The sequence below is a fragment of the Microcaecilia unicolor genome, chromosome 3 (assembly GCF_901765095.1).
Source record: "Microcaecilia unicolor chromosome 3, aMicUni1.1, whole genome shotgun sequence".
NCBI classification, from domain to species: Eukaryota; Metazoa; Chordata; class Amphibia; order Gymnophiona; family Siphonopidae; genus Microcaecilia; species Microcaecilia unicolor.
Window position 1 is genome coordinate 390,175,765 of NC_044033.1, and position 23,787 is coordinate 390,199,551.

The 23,787-nt window shown below is 44.4% G+C and overlaps 1 protein-coding gene across 5 annotated transcripts in view; it reads left to right on the forward strand.

Moving 5' to 3' along the window:
• Nucleotides 1–23,787, forward strand: part of ZNF395 (zinc finger protein 395) — a 72,421-nt gene that overhangs the window by 13,455 nt on the left and 35,179 nt on the right. For 4 of the 5 annotated variants that reach the window (XM_030198691.1, XM_030198695.1, XM_030198696.1 and 1 more), the window contains exons 2-3: nt 19,558–19,800; nt 22,358–22,587. In XM_030198691.1, coding sequence (XP_030054551.1) covers nt 19,561–19,800; nt 22,358–22,587 — 470 coding nt within the window. In that variant the 5' untranslated portion in view covers nt 19,558–19,560. Of the gene's footprint in view, nt 1–1,539; nt 1,615–19,557; nt 19,801–22,357; nt 22,588–23,787 lie in introns of those variants that run through there. The other variant, XM_030198692.1, reaches the window with a different exon arrangement.

Here is a 23,787-nt window from a genome sequence, read left to right on the forward strand (position 1 = left end):
TACCTTTAAAAGTGGACTAATACTGCTACCACACCTCTCTACTCAATCTATGAGTCAAAACTCTGCAAAATGCTGGCAGTATGCCTAGAAATTCAATGTCTGGCCACGTCCGGGCTTCAGCATTGAATTTATGGGTTTCCAGAGTTGGCTACGCCATAGCCGGTTTCAGTGTGATGTTCAACGTTTAACCAGCTGTGGAGCATTGCATAAGATAAAACTGACATTTATGTGGTGACCTTGGCAGTTAAGTCCTGACTCTGCCCCCGGAACACCTCCAAAATAGCTGGGGTTTTGCCTTAAGCACTAACTAATCATTTTCAGCGGCACTCACTGGTTGTGTCATCGAAAATCGCCAGGAGTCATTTCTGGCAGGTTAAATTGCTTTGAATATTGACCTCCCAGGATATACAGATAATATATGACAAACAAGACTCTACAAGGAATCTTATTTTATTATAGAGATTTAAAAGCAACCTCAAAAAGGCGAATCCCACCCCCGTCCATAAAATGTAAGGCCTTGCCTATTTTTAACAAGTCTCTAGTTCTTTTCTAAGAAATACAAATGAATGTAGCAGGGATGTGCACAGGCAAAGCTATTTTAGTTCATTTCTAGAATTTTTGGAAATGTTTCGGGTAGGTTTGTTTTGGTTCGTTTTACAAATATGGATTCCTCACATGTAAATAGCAGCTTATATGTGTGTAAAAAGCAATTTTAAAATGCTGCCATTTACCTGTGGGATTCCACACCAGATTTTGCACTTATCACTTACTGCTGTTAGACATAACACTGTACAGATACTACTACTACTTATCATTTCTATAGCACTACTAGACATACGCAGCACTGTACACTGGACATAAAGATACAGTCCCTGCTTGAAAGAGCTTACAATCTAACTAGGACAGACAAAACAGGACTAATAAAGGATAAGGGAATTACAAAGGTGGGAATGATAAAAATGGGTGCTGAATAAGTGAGTAAGAGTTAAGAGTTAAAAGCGACATAAAAAAGTTGGGCTTTTAGCCTAGATTTGAAGGCTGCCAGAGATGGAGCTTGACGTACAGGCTCAAGAAGTCTATTGCAGGCATATGGTGCAGCAAGATAAAAAGGAACGGAGTCTGGCTTTAGCAGTGGAGGAGAAGGGTGCAGATAAGAGAGATTTACCCAGTGAACATAGTTCCCGGAGAGGAGTGTAGGGAGAGATAAGAGTGGAGAGGTACTGAGGAGCTACAGGGTGAATGCACTTGTAAGTCAATAAGAGGAGTTTGAACTGTATGCCGAAACGGATAGGGAGCCAATGAAGTGACTTGAGGAGAGGGCTAATATGAGAATAGCGACACTGGCAGAATATAAGTCGTGCAGCAGAATTTTGAGTCCTGTGAGAAGCAAGTTGCAAAAGTATAAGCGAGAGGTGATAAAAAGTGTGGATAAGGGTTGTGGTGGTGTGCTCAGAAAGAAAAGGACGAATTTTGGTGATATTATAGAGAAAGAAATGATAGGTTTTAGCAGTCTGTTGAATATGTGCAGAGAAGGAGAGAGAGGAGTCAAATATGACACCTTAGAGACACCAGATCCCCTACTCCAAGTCCAACTTGCATTCCCCACTTTACAAGGTGAGTACACATCACTTCTAAATACACAGATAATAGATGTTGGCATTATTTTAAGATCTTCACTGGCTTCCCGTTTCATTTTGGACAGAGTCTAAATGGGATAACCATATATAGGGTATTATGTGCTAAATATAGAATTTTGAAAAATAAGCTTGTTTGCTACTTGCCTTCTCAAGTCTTGTGATCTCTGCAACAGGGGCCCAGCATGTGCAAAAGTACATTCTCTTGTAAGGTATATTTCAATTTTATTTTCGTAAAACAGGATGCCCTTAGAATTGTGAAGAGAAATGTGTTATTTGCAGTTTTGCAAACAGCTGAAGGCTTTGGTATTTTGTTGTTTGGGGTGAAGTTTTAGATTTTGGGGAGGGGGAAGAAATTGACTGCTATGAATGTAATTCTGAATTATTGTAAATATATTTTGGCTTTTATTTAATATTGTAATGAAGCAGTTACATGGTCTTAACTTTTTCTATTAAAAAATAATATAAATCAGCCAGGCAGCCATAGTTTTTGCAACTTGCATTTGATAGAGGGCTTTCTGTGAAAGCCCCCCTTTGAATCTGTTTCAGTAATTTGATCTCATAGCCATACATGAATGGAACCAAGCGTTCAAATCTGGCCCAGTAATAAATGCCCACAGACTCCTAAGCACTTAATAATGCAAATGAAGTCTTAACTTCCCTTGAAATCTGAGCCTCTAATGTTAAATTTTCATCCAGTATGACTCCCAGACTGTAAATTTGCTGTTTTGCATTTTAAATGATGATCTGCTATAGAAGGAGTGCATAACAATTCCCTTTTACTCCTAGGGTACCATAATACCCCGGTCTTCTCTGGATTTAGACACAATGGATTCATTTGTAACCAAGCTGCTACCACCTCATTTTCTGCTTGGCCAAGGCTTAAGTCTTGTCCCACAGGAATCCTCAACTGTATGCCACCGGCAAAAACATGACAAGAAGTTCTGTATTCTGAAATTGCAGTAAAGGACTCCGATGTTAAATAATAGTGGTGACAACACCAAGCCACGTGGGAGACCACCCAGGAAGGAAATTTATTTTGACGTTTCCACATCACAGTAAAAGTACCCTATCCTTTTAAATAAGAATGAAACCCAAGCAAGGGCCAACCCCTGCACCCTAATTCCCCACAGCCTCTGTAACAGTAATGCATGATTTACTCTATAAGAGGCCACAGTTAAATTTAAAAAAAAAAAACCACCAACAATGAAGCCACACCTTTATCAGCATCAATATAAAAACAAGTTCCATGTCCACTCTTAAAACAGACTGGAACATATGAAAACAACCATTTGAGTAAGCTTAATCCAAGAGCCAAGTACAGTACGATTCCAATTATCCGGACCATCCTCTGCAGGGGGTGGTCTGGATAATCATAAATCTGGATGATTGCACAAACTTATACCCGATGCAGCAAAAACTTGAAAATTAATAAATTAGTTAATCTTGCAAAAAATCACAAGAGCAAAGACTCTCGGTGCTACACTCTTTCTCACAAGCCCCCATGCTCCACACTACCAGACCGACCCGTCCACCTCCCGATGTGCAAGGACCCACTTGCTTCAGCGTCGCAGAAGCCATCACCGCACCAGCTGACTTACCGACAAGAACGCCGACAGACACACACACAGACTGCCAGTCCGGATAATTGGACATCTGGTTTATCCAACATTCGGATAATTGGCATTGTACTGTATAAACCACCTTTTCAGTTAACTTTCCTAGAAATGGTAGATTGGATATTGGACAGTATCCTTGCTCACACCTGAATCCTGTAGAAATAGGCTTTACCACAGCTCTTCAGACAGGAACCCTTCCAATCCAAAAAGATAAACTTTACTACTCACAATTCAAGTGACAGTGCTTATTAAGAAACCAGGCAGAGGGTCTAGCTCCCTGCAAGACTATTTTATTCCATTAAGTATAGTCCTATCTCCAATTCGGTTACCCCTGTATGACTGTAGTCCCTGCTGTTGTCCCAGTGACCCCAACTTCTTTAACTATATACTTCTGTACACCATCTGCATTCATGTTCTACTTTGTCCAAAAGGTATACACAATGAGGGTAACTCTATAAATGGTGCTCAAAAATGGGAACTGGAAAAGAACGCACACCCATAGAATAGCACTTGAGTGTCAATTCCTGACTCATCTGTGCCCCCTTTTGGGTTGTGTGCCATGGGATTTAGGTGCCCAGCATTATAGCATGCAGCCAGATGTGTGCGCAAATCCTAATTACTGCTAATTAATGTCAGTAATCAGCATCCAGTTATTGATGGTGTTAACAGCTAGTTTAGCCAATTAAGTTGCACACGCATCTTGAAAGCGTGCCCAAATTTGGGCACCATATTTAGAATCCAGGTGGGGGGAGGGGAGGAAATCTCTATATTATCTTTTAAAGAAAAGTGCTAAATTTGTGGAGAAGAACAATGAACTTGGGCACTCTTTCCTATGAAATTTTCGTCCATTAACTGATGCATCATCTCGGCTTTCTTAAGTTATTCCCAACTGTCCTCAACCATTTTGGCATCCATTTATGTTAGTGTTTTGTTTTTAACTTACTCATGATTAAAAGCATTGGATGTTCCTTACTTTTTTTGACCAAGTTCTACAGTGCAGTATTTCATCCAATGCCATCCCAAATGACAGCCTTGATGATTCAAAAGTAAACCAAGCTCCACCTCTCTGTCTTTGGCAAGTCCCAGATTCCATTATTGAGGCAATCTCATCCTAGATACTAGTAGTCATCCTGTTCTATTTCTCCACCTGATCTTTTGGGAAAAGGTCCCATAATTCTTTCCACATTCTAATGCTTTTTCAATAACTACCTGAGAATCAATAGCAGCCTCTCTACACCCCTTCTGCTTACCACTGGCCTCCAGGAAAAAAAAACACAAAAAAACTACATATTCTAAATGACCGTAGCCTAATGATAATTGCACCATGTCCGGAGCATCCCTCAGTTCATTCATAGAATCCCATACCAACTACCCCCCTACATTCATTGGGTTCTTTACTATCTGTTAAAAAGGATGACAAAAACAAAAAGAAAAATTTCTATGTTTACTGGGTGCTGATAAATTTATAAACTTTTTTTGAAAATTGATTGCCCTACATACATACATACATACATACATACATAGACGCATGTGTAACTCCCAGGGCCTACCCTGTACATCCTATGGTTGCTTATGCCCTGTAAGAGACAGGCCTGTTACACCTTCAGATTTCTGGAATTTGTTTTATGAGACCAAGTACTCGTTCTTGGCATCATGATTCTGGGACTTGCGACTGTTAAAGTGTAGATGTTTGGTGTTGGAAGAGACAGTTGCTCCCTGAGTCCTGTGATCACCTCCTCCTACACTCCAGAATTTACCAGAAGGAGCCCAATACTCAACCTGCAGCATTTGGTGTTTTTTTTAAAATTATTATTATTTTTTATTTATAACCATTTAAATTTTTACAAGTGATAAAACAACTTGCCGGAAATACAGAGAAAGTAATATATAGGAATTATTTCAGTCAGGTAATTCTATTCTCTTCCTTAGACCACTAAATAGGGAGAGTGAAACAAGATAAGGAGATCAATTAAACAGTAAACAGAAAAAAAAACGTGGTATTAACCTGATTATCCCCAGATATTACTCGTCTAATTCATTATTCCACATTGATCATCTGGTTGGCTTCTTCAAGGCCAATACGGTGTATAGTCAAATCATTTCATTGAAAACATACTTATTGTCCAATATTAGTTAGAAATAATACATCTGATTACATTCTTTCTCTTTTAAAAACCAGAAGTTATTTAACAATACATACACTTAAGTCTCTAATTCAAATCCCACTGATTATAAAGTAATCCCAGTTTTCACAGGCTTCACTCCTTTTAAAGTAATAATTTGAGGAAATATTTCTGAGGAAAACTTTAGGAGTCATACCTGGAACTCTGGGAAAAACAATAATCTCAATATTAATGATCTATAATAATATTCATTTTATTATTCAAAGTTTCTGGTCTATTATTATTTTCAAATTCATAACCACTTCTTTCTTGTGTAGCATCATTTGTTATATCAATTTTTTACTCTCAAAGGGTTCAGTTGAAATGTCCATGTAACTCTCTAATAAAATTATATCTGAAATAAAATAATTTACTGCCACCATTAGGTCCCGAAGCGCTTTCCAGATGATATTCAATGTAACCTCCACGGGAGCCAAAAACTCCAAGTTGATTTCTCTTAGGTGTTTAAGAGTGGTTCCGCTGATTCGGGTTTTGCTGTAAACGTCCTCTGTTTCAGAATATGCCTCTAACTCACTCCTCCACTCCTTTGGACATGGTGGTTGAATAATTTAGGAGCGATGGAGTTGTTTTTTTCCAGGTCCAAGAGCGTCGACGCTCTGCCGGCGCTAATCAAAGGACTCGCCAACCCTTTCATCTGTGGGCAGTTCATCGCACAGCGGTCCTGCACTTGCTGCTCAGGGGACAAAACACTGGCCATCGGCGGCTGACTATCGGTTGTCCCCTTCCTCTCAGTTAAGGTAACTGCAATTGCAGAGAGGAAATTTACGTAAAGAAGACGAAACTTCAGAGGGCAGCTGGGCCGTTGGGCTTACGAACTTCAGGTCGCCATTTTACCACTCTCCCAGTTTGGGACACTTTGGTTTCTCCTCAGAGGCCTGTCTGATATGGGTAACCCTTCAGCATAGCCCTCTGAGTCATTGAAACACAGAAGCCCCTCCACCACTACAAGGTGGTGTCCCTTCGGAGGGGAGCATTCGGTGGTTTTTAAGCTGCTGATAGCTGTGGGCTGAATTAAGCCTGGATAGTCAAAGTTGAGCTACACCCAGACTCTGGAGTGAATATTTAGGTCAGTGTAGTTAACTGGGCACTGGCCAATATTTAGACTGGTGCCAGTCTTAATTTTATGTAGTTACTTAACAGGTTAGAGGACTGAATGTTACTGGTTAACTGCCCAAGCCGTGTCCCTGGACTTCCCTGGAACTAACAGGCAGTGCCATGACAATCAGAACAAGTATTCACCAGCACTGGCTGGTTAAGTGCCACTCAATAATTTTGCTCACACCTTTTTCAGTAGTAGCTCACGGGGAGTTACATTCAGGTATACTGGGTATTTCCTTGTCCCTGGAGGACTCACAATCTTAAGTTTGTACCTGAGGCAATGGAGGGTTAGGTGACTTGCCTAAGATCACAAGGAGCAGCAGTGGGATTTGAACCAGGCACCTCTGAATGCCAAGACCAGTGCTCTAACCACTAGGCCACTCCTCCACAATATCAGTGATTGGCTCACTGAGAGCCAGATGCACTAAACCTAATGAGCCAGCAATGTGGTTTTTGTCAGACATCTGAGTTCTTGTACCAAGTAGAGTGCTGCTGAGCCCGGTACTCAGAACAGGTTCTGCTTGGCGGCTGGATAATCCCGGGTTTCACCTGTGCTGACCGCCGTTCCCCAGAGGTGAGCCCTTAGATGCGGGTGGCCTGCAGGACTTACGAGACGGAGCTGGAAGCGGGGTGGCGAAAGTATTGGCCAGGCAGGCAGCAGGCATGAGAGTGATCCAGGTACAGGCAAAGTCAATAAGCAGGCAGGGGAGTAATCCAGGAACAGGCAAGAGAGTAATCCAGGCACAGGTAAAGTCAATAGGCAGGCAGCAGGTCAGGAGAGTAATCCAGGTACAGGCAAAGTCAGTAGGCAGGCAGCAGGTCAAGAGAGTAATCCAGGTACAGGCAAAGGCAGGCAGCAGGTCAAGAGAGTAATCCAGGTACAGGCAAAATCAGTAGGCAGGCAGCAGGTCAAGAGAGTAATCCAGGTACAGGCAAAGGCAGTAGGCAAGAGAGTAATCCAGGCACAGGTAAAGTCAATAGGCAGGCAGCAGGTCAAGAGAGTAATCCAGGTACAGGCAAAGTCAGCAACGAGGGACAAAGTAGAGAAGAAGCAAACTACTGAGCAAGTAACACCTACCAAAGTAGAAGCCGAAGCATGGAGTCCAGGAAGAGCTCAGCTGATAAAGTGCTGGCGTCTGATATCAGCAGGGAGAAGGAGCACAGCCATAGGACAAGATCAGGGGAAGGAGGAACCGGAAGGCCAATAGGAGAAAAGCAAGGGAAGCCAGGCAGAGAGAGAGCAGACCCAGGTGCATGGAAGCAAAGCAATCAAGGAGCCTGTAGCCAGAGAAGAACTACACACACATGGCTCAGGGCTGTGCCAGTCAAGTGTGTGTGTCGACGGGACCCCGTGCACCCCAAGGACGCCACTTTTGTTGAGGTAGGGGATATGACAGTACCCCCTCCTTAAGGACCCCCCTCTGCCTAGGTCCGGGTTTGGATGGGAAGCGAGTATGGACCTCCCGGATCAATTCAGGCGCATGGGCGTTGGCAGCAGGCTCCCAGGAATTATCCTCGGGACCAAAGTGCTTCCAGGATAGCAAATAGAACAGCCGTCCCCTTTGATGTTTGGAGTCCAGAACCTCATCTACTTTGAATTCAGGATCAGGCTCGGAGTCAGGAACAATGATCTTCGGCTGTGGGTGCCATTTAGAGACATACTGGACATGGATGGGGGAGGGCAGGGAAGACAGGAGAATTGCTGGACATGGATGGGAGGAGAGGGCGGGGAAGAGAGGAGAATTGCTGGACATGGAGGGGAGGGCGGGGGAGAGAGGAGAATTGCTGGACATGGAGGGCAGAGGAGAGAGGACAATTACTGGACATGGAGGGGAGGGCGGGGAGAGAGGAGAATTGCTGGACATGGATGGGAGGGGAGGGCGGGGAGAGAGGAGAATTGCTGGACATGGATGGGAGGGGAGGGCGGGGAGAGAGGAGAATTGCTGGACATGGAGGGGAGGGCGGGGAGAGAGGAGAATTGCTGGACATTGAGGGGAAGGCGGGGAGAGAGGAGAATTGGTGGACATGGAGGGGAGGGCAGGGGAGAGAGGAGAATTACTGGACATGGATGGGAGGGGAGGGCGGGGAGAGAGGAGAATTGCTGGGCATGGATGAGAGGGGAGGGCGGGGAGAGAGGAGAATTGCTGGGCATGGATGGGAGGGGAGGGCGGGGAGAGAGGAGAATTGCTGGACATGGATGGGAGGGGAGGGCGGGGAGAGAGGAGAATTGCTGGACATGGATGGGAGGGGAGGGCAGGGGAGAGAGGAGAATTGCTGGACATGGAGGGGAAGGTGGGGAGAGAGGAGAATTGGTGGAAATGGAGGGGAGGGCAGGGGAGAGAGGAGAATTACTGGACATGGAGGGGAGAGCATGGAAGAGAGAATTGCTGGATATGGAGGGGAGGGCAGGGGAGAGAGGAGAATCGTTGGACATGGATTGCAGGGGAGGACAGTGGGCACAGGAGAAACGCTGGACATGGATGAGAGGGGATGGCAGGGGAGAGAGGAGACATACTGGACATGGATGGGAGGGGAGGTCAGCGAAGAGTGATCCGCTGGACATGGATGGTAGGGGAGGGCAGGGGAGAGAGGAGAATTATTGGACGTGGATGAGAGGAGAGGGAAGGAGAGAGAGAAGAATCGCTGGACATGGAGGGCAGGGGAGAGAGGAGACATGCTGGATATGGATGGAGGGGAGGGAAGACATGAAGATGCACATGGATGGGAGGGCAGGGAAGAGAGGAGAAATGCTGGAAATGGATGGAGAGCAGGAGATAGAGGAGAAATGCTGGACTTGGATGGAGGAGAGGGGAGAGAGAATTATTGCTTTATATGGATACAGGGGAGGGAAGAGAGAGGAGAAGTGATGGTCATGGATGGAGGGGAAAAAAGGAAGAAGATGCACATGGATGGAGATGAGGGAAAGGGAAGAGAGGAGAAAAACTGCACATAGATAGAGAAAATAGGCAAAAGCTGGATCCACGTTATACCTCTTCTAATCAATTCCACGAAGGAGGACCCAGCTTTTACTTATGGCTGTAGGGCAAGAAATGAAGAAGACAGGAGGAAAATAAAGAAATAAATGGAAAGGATGCCCTGGAAATGGAGTTAAGAGAACAGATAGAGAGCAGCAGAATCGGAGACTGGGACCAATATGGATAGAAAAACAAAGTCACCAGACAACAAAGGTAGAAAAAATCATTTTATTTTCATTTTAATGTTTGGAATATGCCCAATTTGAGAATTTACATCTGCTGTCTTATTTTGCACTGGGTATACTGGAGCTATAAGAGTTTACAGAAATTATAATGGGAAAAAAAATCACTTTTTCTCCTATACTAGTATAATATTTTCAATGATGTCTGTTTATATGCGCCATGGCTGGTATAAGGGATGTGGCTAATGTGGGTGTGGCTATCATAGGGGTGGAGCCATATGTGGTGACCCCACCCATAATGAGTGCCAGCACCTTTTTTTCTACAAAAAAAAAGCACTGTCAAAACTTATGTAGCTCCTAACATTACCAGCTGTCAGTATTGCTGCACCCTTATCAGGCAAGGAGTGTGTGACTTTCACCATCCCGTAGGCGCTCTGACATGTTCAATGTCACTGGAATCTTGGCAGAAAGCAATTTAAGTTGCAAGACTTTTTGTTTTGTTTTGCTTAATTCAGGGCACTAAAACTAGCAGACTTTTTTTGGGGTGGTGTATGAAGGAATTAACTCTTTAAAGTTGAACTTGGTAATTGTGTAATATTAAAAAAAAAAAAAAAAACTACAAACCTTTTTGAGGAGATATAGATTCTGCTGGACTCCTTGTTGAAAAGGCCAAGGTGGGTCACATTTTGGATTTGATACTTTTCAGAACCACAGGTTGTTCACAGGCTGTAACTTTAAGCGTGACTTAACATTTCAGCTTGGATTTCAACTCTTTTTTTTTTTTTTTTTTTTTTTTTAATTCTTGGCTTTAATAAAATCTTCTGTTTAGTGTGTGTGACGGCATCCAAAGAAGCCAACAAAATTTTAGAAATTATTAGGAAAATAATTGAAAAAAATACAAAGAAAGTTATTATGCTTCTGTGCCGCTCCATGGTGCGACCTCACCTGGAACATTGTGTGTTTTCTGGTCACTATGTCTCAAAAAGGATTTGCAGTGTAATTTCAGGCAGGATGAAGAAGTCTGAATTGAGGCGTGCCAGATCAAGATGTCTCAAGTTTCACTAGTATTTTAGAACACAATCTGCTAACGTAGAGGCTGTTCTAAAATCCAGGAGCAATGACGTTTATGAAGAGTGCATATGGCACAGGCCTGGAAAGCAGCTGCTGTCCGTCCTATTATAAAGAAGTCCACTCTGGACTCTTCTCTTCAGCTAACTATCATCCCATCTCCACTGTTCCTTTCCTTTTCAAAGCACTAGTAGACCTACCCTTTGAGGGGGATAGTAAAAACCAACCTATTATCAGATAGGGAGGATCAGAGGGTACGGGGCGGTGCATGTGGAATAGTCAAAGCAGCCAGGTATGAGGGAGTAGCAGTCGGGTTCTCAGTCCTTGGGACACACCTAGCCAGTCAAGTTTTCAGGATACCCACAATGAATATGCATGAGAGAGGGCATGCAATATATCTTATGCATACTCATTGTGGGTATCCTGAAAACCTGACTGGTTAAGTGTGTTCCAAGGACTGGAGCCCCTGTACTAGGTACTTGTGATCTGGATTGGTCACTGTTGGAAGCAGGATACTGGACAAGATGGACCTTCAGTGTGACCCAGTATAGCTATTCTTACGATCAGATTGCATGCACAGAGGATCAAAGAATGGAGAAAGAACCAGGGGCTGAGCCTACAGGCAGGTTGACCACTGCAGTAATGGAAAAGCCTATTGCGCCCCCTGGAATGTTCTGCTTAATAATTCCACTACTTAGTTGTAGCAATTTGACCAGAGAGCACAAAAGATCTGTCTTGAAAACCTCTCCCTGGCTTCATGAATTAGAAGTGTCTCATCTCCTACCTCCCATAGTAGCAGTTCTCTATGAAGTGGGTTGTGACACCTGTTGGAAAGGACTAGATGGAAGAAACTCAGATAAACATTTTAAGTGCCCTGTGAAGCACCTTCCTCTCTTCTCCCATTTCCAGATATGTAGTACATTTTATTTCTAGAGGTGGAGAGGGGATAGCTCATATACCAGGAGAAAGAAATGTACACAAAAGAGATTGGAGACTGGTTGCTGAATAAGTAGTTGAAAATTGCTTGCTTTGAACCACAGCTTAAGTTGTATGTCAGCCTTTCAGTCTAAAGCTTGGAACTTGTGGGGGATGGGAAGCCGCATAGATTTGTAGTGGTGTTGACTGTGATATTATGTTTCATGGGCTCTGGATCAGAAAGGCAGCCCTGACATCCAACACTGAAGCCTACAGAGCTTCTGCTGCTTCTAATTATGGAAATAGTTAAGCAGGGATGACCTTATTTTGGTAAAAATGTTGTTTATAGCAAATAATTTACTGTTGAGTTTAGTTAAGCCAGTTGTGACTGGCAAGCTGAAATAAAAATAACCATGTAGTCGTGCCAGTGAGATCTGTTTTTCATATTCTTTTTCATTTCTACAGTGTTGGCCTGCAGTACTTACACCCTAAATTTATAAGAAATGCACTATGTATAAGGGAGCAGCTTGATGTCATTGATGCCATAAAAGCAAACAGGATGTTAGTAATTTATTAGGAAAGGGATGGTAAATAATGCCTCTGTACTGCTCCATGGAGCAACCTCACCTTGAGAATTGCATTCAGTTCTGGTCTCTGTATCTCAAAAAAATATATAGCGGAATTAGAAAAGGTTAAAAGAAAAGCAACCAAAATGATAAAAGGGATAGAATGCCTCTCATATGAGAAAAGGCTAAAGAGCTTAGGGCTCTTTAGCTTGGAAAAGAGATGGCTGAGATACGATTGAGGTCCACAAAATCCTGAGTGTAGAATGAGTAGAAGTGAATCAAAAAAAATTTTTTTAATTTATTTTTATTACTTTTTCAAAACGTACAATGACTAGGGGACATGAAGTTACATGGAAATACTTTTAAAACAAATAGGAGGAATATTTTTTTCACTCAACAAATAGTTAACCTCTGGAACTCGTTGCCAGAAGATGTGGTAACAGTGGTTGGGTGAATCTGTAAAAAAGGTTTAGACAAGTTCCTGGAGGAAAAGTCCATAGTCTGCTGTTGAGGTAGACATGGGGGAAGCCACTGCTTGTCCCTGGGATTAGTAGTATAGATCATTGCTACTATTTGGATTTTTGCCAGGTAATTGTGACCTGGATTGGCCACTGTAGGAAGCAGGATACTTGGTCTGACCCAGTATGGCTATCCTTGTGTTCTTATTAAGAAGTGCCATTGTTTTTAATGCAAGCTTCATTTTAGGGAGTGGATTTTGTGTGTAATGCATGCAAGTTGTGATTTACACACACTTCATATAAATGTGTATGTAGATACTTTCAAGCAAGTGTATCTGTCTATGGCTTTACACACATACCGTGTTTCCCCGAAAATAAGACACTGTCTTATATTAATTTTTGCCCCCCAAAATGCGCTAGGTCTTATTTTCAGGGACTGTCTTATTTTTCGGGGAAACATCGGGGTTGGATCGGGGTTGGCCTGCCCGCCCTTTGTCGCTCCTGGAACTAACCTTAAATGCCTCCTTTCACCTTCGCAGCAAGCAGCAGCAGGGCAGGCCACTCCTTCCTTCCATGTCTCGCCCTCGCCTGACGTAACGTCCGCAAGGGCGGGGCATGAAAGGAAGGAGAGGTCTGCCCTGCTGCTGCTTGCTGCGAAGGTGAAAGGAGGGTGGGTGGAGGGGGGGCCCGGCGACCTCGGGTGGGGGGGGGGCGGCCTTGTCCGGCTCTCGGCGGCCCTGCTTTCAAACAAAAATTTGCTAGGTCTTACTTTCGGGGGAGGCCTTATATCTACCAATTCAGGAAAACCTCTACTAGGTCTTATTTTCGTGGGATGTTTTACTTTCGGGGAAACAGGGTACATCTTATATATAAAAGTCTCCCCATTAGTTGGGAAGTAAGGCCGGTGCCAGACAGACTTCTGTGGTCTGTGACCTGAAAATAGCAAGGACAGATTAGATCAAGTATGCACGTTTTTATGTCCCATTCAGTGGCTCTGCTCTGAGGGCCATGTTGGGCAGACTAAATGTATCATGTGGGTCTTTATCTGTTGTCATTTACTATGTAATGGGCCATATTTACTACCTAAAAGTTTATTTTTAAACAGGCTGCTTAGTTGGGGAGGCTGAGCTGACACCTATTTTTTAAAGATACATGGACACAATGGGCGAAATTCTATAAGTAGTGCCTACAAATCAGCACTGAAAATTTAACGTGCTTTATGTGATTAAGGAGTATGTGTCCTTTTTATAGAATCGCGCTTAGTGCATAACTGTGCTTAATTGTAGGCACCTGCAATTAGACCTGCTATGAGTAGGCTTAGTTGTAAGTGCCTACAGTAAGGCATGATTCTATATGTATGCGCATAAAATTTAGGAACTCCCCAAAACACCTTTAGCCATGCCCCCAAATCGTTATGCACTTTAGCTTTTACACGCAGATCATTATACGATATGCGAGTAAATCCTAATTAGGGCTAATTAGTACTGATTTGGTTATCACCAATTATCAGGTTTCTCGTTATTCAGTTAAGCAGTTAGCGTTAAATTGGGCACATGCCCAATTTAACATGCATAAATGTAGGCACCATATATAGAATTTGGCTGTATGTATCTTTATAAAATTGCTCCATAACAGCTGTAGAAATCATGAAGCCACGAGCATTTATACCTGTTATATATGTATTGTATGTAACGTGAACAAGTTGTGATTTAATATCCAAAATCTACTCCTGAAAACCCAGAGACACGTGAAAGTATGCAGGTTCTAGTCCGTGCACATACTTTTATGCAGGGGGTATTTTAGTAAGCAGCATTTTAGTTTTAAAATTACGTACAGATTCTATAGAGTTTGCCTAGAGATCCCCGCTGAAATCCAAGCGTATTCTATAACAACGAGTATAACTTAATTGGCTTAAGCTAATCAGCATTGATAATTCTTAAGAAGCAATAATGTTCAAGTGTACAGCGCTATAGAAATGATAAGTAGTAGTAGTAATTGGCAATAATTAGAATTTATGTGTGCAACTCGCTAAGTGCATTCTGTAACGCAGTGTGCCTAACTTCTAATGTGTGCAGGCAAAAAGGGGCATGTTATGGGCGGGGAAATGGCATTACAAAATTTGCGTGTGTAGTTATAGAATGACCCAGTGCGCCTAAATCTGTGTGCCATGATTTACACCACGTTTTCGTTAGTGTAAATGGGGGTGAGTAGTTTTAGGCGCTGAGATATCAACTAAGTGTATTCTATATACCACGCCTAAATCTAGGCACCGCTTATGGAATATGCTTAGCACAGATTTTTTTTAGGGGCCGTATATAGAATCTCCACCCAGGTGCATAACTTACATTAAGATATTAATGCAGGTTACTAGCAAATGAGGTCCTTGTATCGTAAACTTTTCTGAGGCAAGGAAATGCTTTAGTTTGCCTGAATTGTAACTGTCCTTCTAAATTCTTAAGCGGGTTTGTTTTTTTTTAACTCTATTTTTCTTGTTTTACAAAATACAAAAATCCACAATACAAAACAGGTCAACCAATAACAAAGTATCCAGCTGTCAACAATATTTTTTAGTTAAGCAATTGTTGCTGTTTCAGTATACTTTCTTCTCCCCCTGAACAAGATAATGAACACTTTTTATTTTCTTATTTTAGAATAATAATAAGAAAAAATTAAGAAGTAGGTGTATTTTCAAAGCACTTAGACTTACAAAGTTCCATAGGTTTCTATGGAACTTTGGAAGGCTAAGTGCTTTGAAAATATGCCTCTATGGGGCTCATTTTCAAAAGATGGACTTCCTTCTCCCAGGGACATCCAAATTGATATAATCGAAACCTGATTTAGGACGTCTCCAACTGCACTCTGTCGCAAGGACGGCCAAAGTTCAAGGGGGTGTGTCGGAGGCGTAGTGAAGGCGGGACTTGGGCATGCCTAACACTTGGACGTCCTTGACCCATAATCGAAAATCGAAAAAAGCAAGGACGTCCCTGACAAACACTTGGACGTTTTCACCCGAGCCTGTTTTTATTACGACTAAGGCACAAAAAGGTGCCCGAAATGACCAGATGACCACCAGAGAGAATTGGGGATGACTGATGACCTCCCCTTACTCCCCCAGTGGTCACTAACCCCCTCCCACTCTCAAATATCTTTCAAAATATTGATTGCCAGTCTCGGATGTCATACTCAGGTCCGTGACAGTGCATACAGGTCCCTAGAGCAGTTTTAGTGGGTACTGCAGTGCACTTCAGACAGGCGGACCCAGGTCCACCTCCCCCCCCCCCCCCACCTGTTACATTTGTGGAGGAAACAGCGAGCTCTCCAAAAACCCACTGTACCTACATCTAGGTGCCCCCACCCCCTTTGCCCGTAAGGGCTATGGTAGTGGTGTACAGTTGTGGGTAGTGGGTTTTGGGGGGCTCAGCACACAAGGTAAGGGAGCTATGTACCTGGGAGCAATTTATGAAGGCCACTGCAGTGCCTCCTAGGGTGCCCGGTTGGTGTCCTGGCATGTCAGGGGGACCAGTTCACTACAAATGCTGGCTCCTCCCACGATCAAATGGCTTGCATTTGGCTGTTTTTGACATGGACGTCTTTGGTTTTGAAAATCACCAAACGTCAGAAACATCCATGTCTAGGGAAGACCAAATCTAGGGACGTCCAGATTTAAGGATTTGGACGTCCCTGACGATATTTTTGAAACGAAAGATGGACGTTATCTTGTTTCGAAAATATGGATTTCCCCCGCCCCTGGAGTTTGCCATTTTGCAAGGACGTTCAAATCGCAACTTAGACGTCCCTTTCGAAAATGCCCCGCCACGTAACTTTGTAAGTCTAGCGGCCCTGTTTACTAAACCGCGCTGTAGGTCCGCTATCATTTTTAGTGCTCGCTAAAAATTAGCACATGCTAATGCAAGAGACACTCATATGTTCCTATGGGTGTCTCTAGTATTAACTCATGCTAAATTTTAACATGAACTAAAAATGCTAGCATGCCTTAGTAAACAAGGCCCTAAGTGCTTTGAAAATGATCCCCAACCTCATGCTGGTTTGATGCAGGACTGCAAAAGAAGAAAGATGGGGAGGGAGGGGGAAAAGTCAGAGAAATTGTCAAGAAAATGTAACGCGTCCATTTTGGGTCTCAGACCTTACCACTAGCGGTAAAGTCTCGTGCGGTAACCAGGCAGTAATGACCTACATGCATCAAATGCCACTTGGCGCGCATCAGAAATAAAAAAATTTTTTAGGCGCGCATAGCGGATGCGCGCCAAAAATGAAATTACCACAAGGACCACATCGTAGCCTGGCGATAATGCTGAATTGGCATGCGTTGGGCACGTGTAGGCACTTACGCGGCTTAGTAAAAGGGCCCCCAAGTGTATCCTGACATAGTAACATAGTAGATGACGGCAGAAAAAGACCTGCACGGTCCATCCAGTCTGCCCAACAAGATAAACTCATATGTGCTACTTTTTGTGTATACCTTACATTGATTTGTATCTGCCATTTTCAGGGCACAGACCGTAGAAGTCTGCCCAGCACTAGCCCCGCCTCCCAACCACCAGCCCCGCCTCCCACCACCAGCTCTGCCACCCAATCTCGGCTATGCTTCTGAGGATCCATTCCTTCTGAACATGTCACTTATAGATACTGCATCTTCTTAGCTCTAGAAGGAAGCCCAACTTGGAATGATACAAGTGTTGAGATGAGTATTAGAAGAACATGTCAAGAGACTAAGATCATCTCCAAGATAAACTGGCTTAGAAATTAGCTTCATTACTGTCATGGTATATGCAAAATACTTAATAAATTTGATGTTTTCTTTGAAGAGCAAGTACTCAAAGTAGTGGAACATTAGGGAGGAAATGCCAAAGAGAAGTGCAACATTTTAAGGGCCACTCTAAATTACATATACAACGGTTGGGACCTTGGCTCTACTGGTAGGGAGCTCTAGAAGGAGGGGGCAAAGTAGGCAAAAGATGTTTTCAGAGTAACCTCTAGGCAGATGATATAAGGGGGAAACAAAGACAAGAGATTATTATGGAAGATCTGAGGAGATGCAAGGAGGAATAGGAAGGAAAGTACTTGGATAGATGAAATGGGATCCCAATACAAAGGGCACTATGGGTTAGAAGGAAAATCTTGAACTATATTCAAATAGATAGCCAGTGAAACGAAGCAAGGAGAGGCGTAATGTGACTGTAGTGCCTAGCATTAACTAGGATTTTAACTACATCGTATTGAACCAGTTGTAGTCTTCCGAGAAGTAAGCGTCAGCCCATGAGAAACTGAATTGTACTTATCCAGTTTATTTAAAACAAGAATGCGTATAATAGTTTGTTGTTCATACAAAAATAATATTTATTTTGATAAGCAAATGAAAAACAAGACCTGTCCACTGAGTAAATGTGTGCTAAAGGTTAAATTGGGATCTAACTAGAGTAGGGGAACCACCAATTGAGAGGTGGGTGGGTGTATGTAAATTGGTTTTGCTGCATGTGAACCACATGACCTCACACTTTTAAAAGGGTTCAGGGCCAAACTGGTGGTGCAATGACAAACAGATGTTAAAAGGATGCAGATCCAGTGACTGAATCTAGTGTTGCCAACAGCTGGATGTCATCAGTGTAGATAAAGGAACTGATACCAAAATTCTAAACAATAGTAGCTAGAGGACACACAAAGAAATTTAAAACAGCATTGGAGCTTGAGATCTTTGTGGCACACCACATCTAATTGGCAAAGGTGAGGAAGGCTGAGAGTAATATCTGTGGCGAGAAAGGAATGACACCAGTTATACAACATTCCACCCATTCCTAACTCACGTAAATGAGACATTGGGAGCTAAATTAAGTGAAACCAGAAAAAGATACTCTACCACATCTAACTTATAGTTTCATTAACAAGAACAGTCAGTCAGTAAAGTCACGGCCCATATGAAAACCTGCCCAGAAAATCAATAAATGGGGCAGAGCTGCCTTTCCAGTAACTCAGTACAGGTATCTAACTTCCTTTTATTTGTAATCCATGTTATGCTATTTTACCAGCCCTTGTATTGAGAAGAACAGGGGAATTGGGGGGGGGGGGGGGGATGTATTGGTGGTAACTACCCTGTTTCCCTGAAAGTAAGACATCTCCCGAAAATAAGACCTAGTAGAGGTTTTCCTGAATTGGTAGATATAAAGCCTCCCCCGAAAGTAAGACCTAGCAAATTTTTGTTTGAAAGCAGGGCCGCCGAGAGCCGGACAAGGCCGCCCCACCACCCGAGGTCACCAGGCCCCCCCCCCTCCACCCACCCTCCATCGCTCCCGGAACTTACCTTAAACGCCTCCTTTCACCTTCGCAGCAAGTAGCAGCAGGGCAGGCCACTCCTTCCTTCCGTGCCCCGCCCTTGCGAACGTTAAGTCAGGCGAGGGCCGGACACAGAAGGAAGGAGTGGCCTGCCCTGCTGCTGCTTGCTGCGAAGGTGAAAGGAGGCATTTAAGGTTAGTTCCGGGAGCGATGGAGGGCGGGCGGGCCAACCCCGATGTTTCCCCGAAAAATAAGACAGCCCCTGAAAATAAGACCTAGCGTATTTTTGGGGGCAAAAATTAATATAAGACAGTGTCTTATTTTCGGGGAAACATGGTAGATGTTGCAGAGGGTTTCTCCTGTTTACTGAAGAGTGCCCTGCTGGGTTCTGGCTAGGCAGGCTTGCTTTCCTAGTCCCTTCATGGTCCTATCCAGACCTTCTGATGGTATTCTGTCTTCCAATCCAGGGCCCGCTGAAGGAAGCCAGTTTCCGTACTGTAAATCTGCCTTTGGGCATTTCCCTATTGACTAACCGTGGCATCCCTTCTGTCTTGTCTTCTTCCTGGCACAGGTGATGACGAGTATGCTGTCGAAGCGGCTGGGGAAGCGCTCCCTGCTAGGAGCTCGTGTCTGCGCACCCAGCTGTCTAGGAGACAGGGTGCTGACCACAGGGCATGTCACAGCATGGCAGCCAGAGGTGGATCGAATGGTTTATCCTGTGTCCATTGAGGGCAGTCATTGGAAGGAGCTACAAGAGGAGAATGCCAGGACCTTCCCCAGCCTGAATCGCTTCAAACTCTACCCAGGACAGAAGGCATGGCTCAGTATATTCATCTCTGGCTATTGTACATCTGTGTTTTTGTGTTTTGGAATGTCTTCACTGTTTGGGACAAGTACATGGGATCTCTAAGGGAGAATAAGGGAAAGTAGAAAGCCTAGATGGGCAGACTGGATGGGCCATATGGGCTTTATCTGCCTTCATTTTTCTGTTTCCTTCTCACTGGTTAAACTGATATGTGCTTGTGTGTGCTGATTGGAAAGGCTCATACTAAAACCCTGATTCACTGCTCAGACTTTTTTCAAAAGTAATATGTCATCACTGCTGCCTGACAGACTGTGTTTGTTTCAAAAGTCTGTAAATAAGAGGGTAGCAGGAATAAATGGTGGACAGCAGCAGGTGTTTGTGCTGTTCCAGTGTCTGTGAGACACTCGATATGGGTCCCCGTGCCTACATTGTCCGTGCGGCTGGCAGATTCCAGTTTATTTTGCTCTTTTAGCTTTAGAATGCATACCCCAAAGTTGTAATGAGAAATGTGTGTGATTTGTATGTGTGACTTCAGGCTGTGTTATATTCTTTTCTTTTAGGGCTGTATTTCAATTGAAATTTTTAATTGCGATTAATCATGTGATTTAAACATTTTAAATCATGATTAATCACACAATTAAAGGTACTTCATTTTCCACTGCAGTTCCTTGTGACTCTGGGCAAGTCACTGATGGGCCGATGATCAGAAGCAAACGCAGGTGTTAGAGGCTGTTAGCGCCATACTAGCACCTGCGTTTGCCACCGCCTCATGATCAGAGCCCCCGAGTGCATGAAACAATGCGCTCGCGGGCTCTGAACACAACTAGCATGCAAATGCTTGCAAAACAGGGCTAAACCTATTCATCCCCAATGATCAGTGACCAGCTCGCCAAAGATTGGCTTGCTGGTTGTGGCAAACCCTAGGTCAGCTCAGAGCTGGCGTTAGGGTTTGCAGACCATTGGGGAGGAATGGTGAGCCCTGTCCAGCAAGCCCCCATTCCCCCCCCCCCCCCGACACAGGTTCGGGGGGGCTGGAGATCCGATGGGTCTCCAGCCCCTCCTAACCCCCCCCCCAAACATCCCTCGGATGTCCCTGGTGACTCAGTGGGCCGCGGGTGAATTCTCCCCCACCTGGTGGTCTAGCGGCCCTTGCCCCCCCCCCCCCCTTAATTTGGAGGAGGGAGGGAGGTGCCTCTCCTTCCACCGACACCGCCTGGGATGCACTGGGCGGGGCTTCATACCATATAAGCATCCCAGGATGCACTGGACAGGGCTGGGCGCCGCCATTTTGCAGGCGGCGTCGATAGAAGAGGAGGAAGACCACCTCCTTCCTCCAACTTAAGGTAGGGGGTGGGGAAGGGCCGCTAGACCACCAGGTGGGAGGGGATTCACCTGCGACCCACTGGGCCACCAGGGACATCTGAGGGATGTTGGGGGGGGTTAGGGGGGCTGGAGACCCACTGGCTCTCCAGCCCCCCCCCCTCCCGAACCGGGGTCGGGGGGACCGGAGGTCCGCCAGACCTTCAGTTCTCGTCCCTTCCCTAAAGGACTAATAATCTCCCTCCCTTTCACCCACCCCCAAATTGAACATCTCTCCCTCTTCCCTTCCCTCAGGTCCATTAAATCTCTTTCCTGGTGTCCATTTTAAATATATATATATATATATATATATATATCCCTGTCTCCCTCCACCCCCATGAGCACTGGCACAAACTTGGCGGTGAGCAGCATCAAGGCTGCTGGAGCTCACCACCGCACCATAACGTCCATTGGTGGTCCCTCCAGTTCTGCTTGCGGATCTGCAGCTTACTCCCCTCCCCCCACCAGTCTACCTTAAAGATGGTCTTCTGTTGGTCCCCTGCAGCGTCAGTATTGCACATATGCTATCTGCAGCCTGCTCCAAAGCTTTCCCTCACCTCCTTTGACATCGCTTCCTGTTTCTGCATGTGCAGGACGGGTCAGAGCGAGAGAGCTTCAGACCAGACTGCAGGCATCATAGGTGCAAGGCTGCCACTGCTGGGGACCAAAAGACCATATTTAAGGTATACCTGTGGGGGGCGGGGGAGTGATGAATCACGAGTAGGGGGAAAGATTGCACCAAGGACAGGGGGTGAGAGCAGAAGAGATGTTTGGAGAAGACAGGAGACACTGCAACATGAATTTTTTTAAAAATTGGGATTAATTTTTTGTAATTGCAATTAATAATTAAAATATGAATTGCAGAGTTAACTGCGATTAACTTTAAAACCGTATTTTTTTACATACCAAGAGTTTGAGGGGAATGCACCCTAGTCCTGGTGGGGTAGGGTAGTTTGTGTGTATGCAGAGTGCTTACAGAAAAATAGGCACTGTATCACTGGGGGACTCATGTCCGTTGTACACACCTGGCGGGGCAAGTCATTTTGCAGAGCACAGATCTTCTGTTGAGTATCTGTAACCTGTTAGGATCAAAATCGAGTGTTTCTCCCCTAAGACTGGTTACAATTCTGCAGAGGTGTTTGCAGCTGTTTTCAGAGCATGCTGAGAGCAGGGCTACAGAAGGTATACTGACGATTTCTCTTTGCAGGTGTACATCACACACAACGGCTGTGAGTGCTGTGGTCTGGTGGAGCAGCATAACCACGTGGACGATGAGGTGACGGTCTTTCTTCCAGCACAGGGACTGCGCGCCCGCAGGAAGATGGAGGACGTACGACTGCTCGAGATGCCGCTATCTACTGCACCCGAGTACAGCACACCGGGCCCTTCAGAGGCAGCACCCAGATCAGTCTCCTGCAGTATCGAAGTCCCTAAAAAGTATGTGTGTGTGTGTGTGTGTGTGAGACGGAGTAAAAAGATTCAGGGACATTTAGTGTGTGAGGCGGAGCACAGGGATGCAGGGACATTTAGTAGAGTTGAGAAAACACTTCTGTTTTTTTGGGGGGGTCTGTTATATGTGTTTTTCCCTTCAGTGTAATGTGGTGGTTTTCTGTAGGGAAGAAATCTTTCACTGTGATGAGGTAAATCTGATCCCAAGATCATAGCAGTTCTTTGCATATTTTTATACACATGAAGGATATTCAGGGCTGGTTTTAAGGGGGTAAATGAGGTGATTTGTCCTGGACCATCCATTCTACAAAGAGCCCCCATGCCTGTCTGAAGCTGAAGGAGAAACAGCCAGCAGGTAGGCTTTGAAGCCTTGTCACAAATTTTCATGCGAATTCCAGCATGTTTTAACACCGGCCCGAAGGGTATTCCACAAGTAGTGTATAGTATAAAATATTAACCCATTTTTATTTTGTTCATGTAACGCAAGTGAAAGCTTTATAAATGGCTTATTTTATGTGGCTGTAGCCCTGTACTGGATTACATGCTGAATTACCCTACAGTTAGGATCACTAACGGTGCTGAAAAAATGGGACAGTTTCCCTGCATTGCTGTTGGATAATGTGTGTGGGCGTGTTTGGGTTTGGCTTTTTTTTTAACTCTTTGTTTATATAGCTAATGGCAGGAAGATATCAAGTATCATTATGGCAAATGCCAACACACTCAGTTTTAACCCACTCAGCCAGTTTCTAAAAATCAAAATATGTCCTTGGGCTGTAGGGGAAGATCTCAGGTTTCCTGTGAGGCCACCGCAAGTTGTTAACCTAATTTTCTCTCTTGCTACAGTATTGTAGGACAGAGCCCCTTTGTTCCACTTTCCCCTACCTCCAGGTTCCCCCCCCCCCCCCCACACACACACACATTTTCACTTCCTTTTGCACTATGTGGTTTGGTTGGCTTGTGGTGCGAGAGCAGAGTCCATGATCTTTCAATTGTTTGCACCATGAGCCTCCTGGTAAATGGGGGTTCAGAGTACAGCCACTAACAGTAATGAATTTAGTATCCTCTGTGTAGGGCCCGGGGCAGTGAAGGAAGACGAGGATGAGGGCTAGTCTGTGGTAGGGGTATGGACATGATTGATGTTCAAATATTTGAAAGGTATTAATCCCCAAACAAACCTTTTTTTGGAGA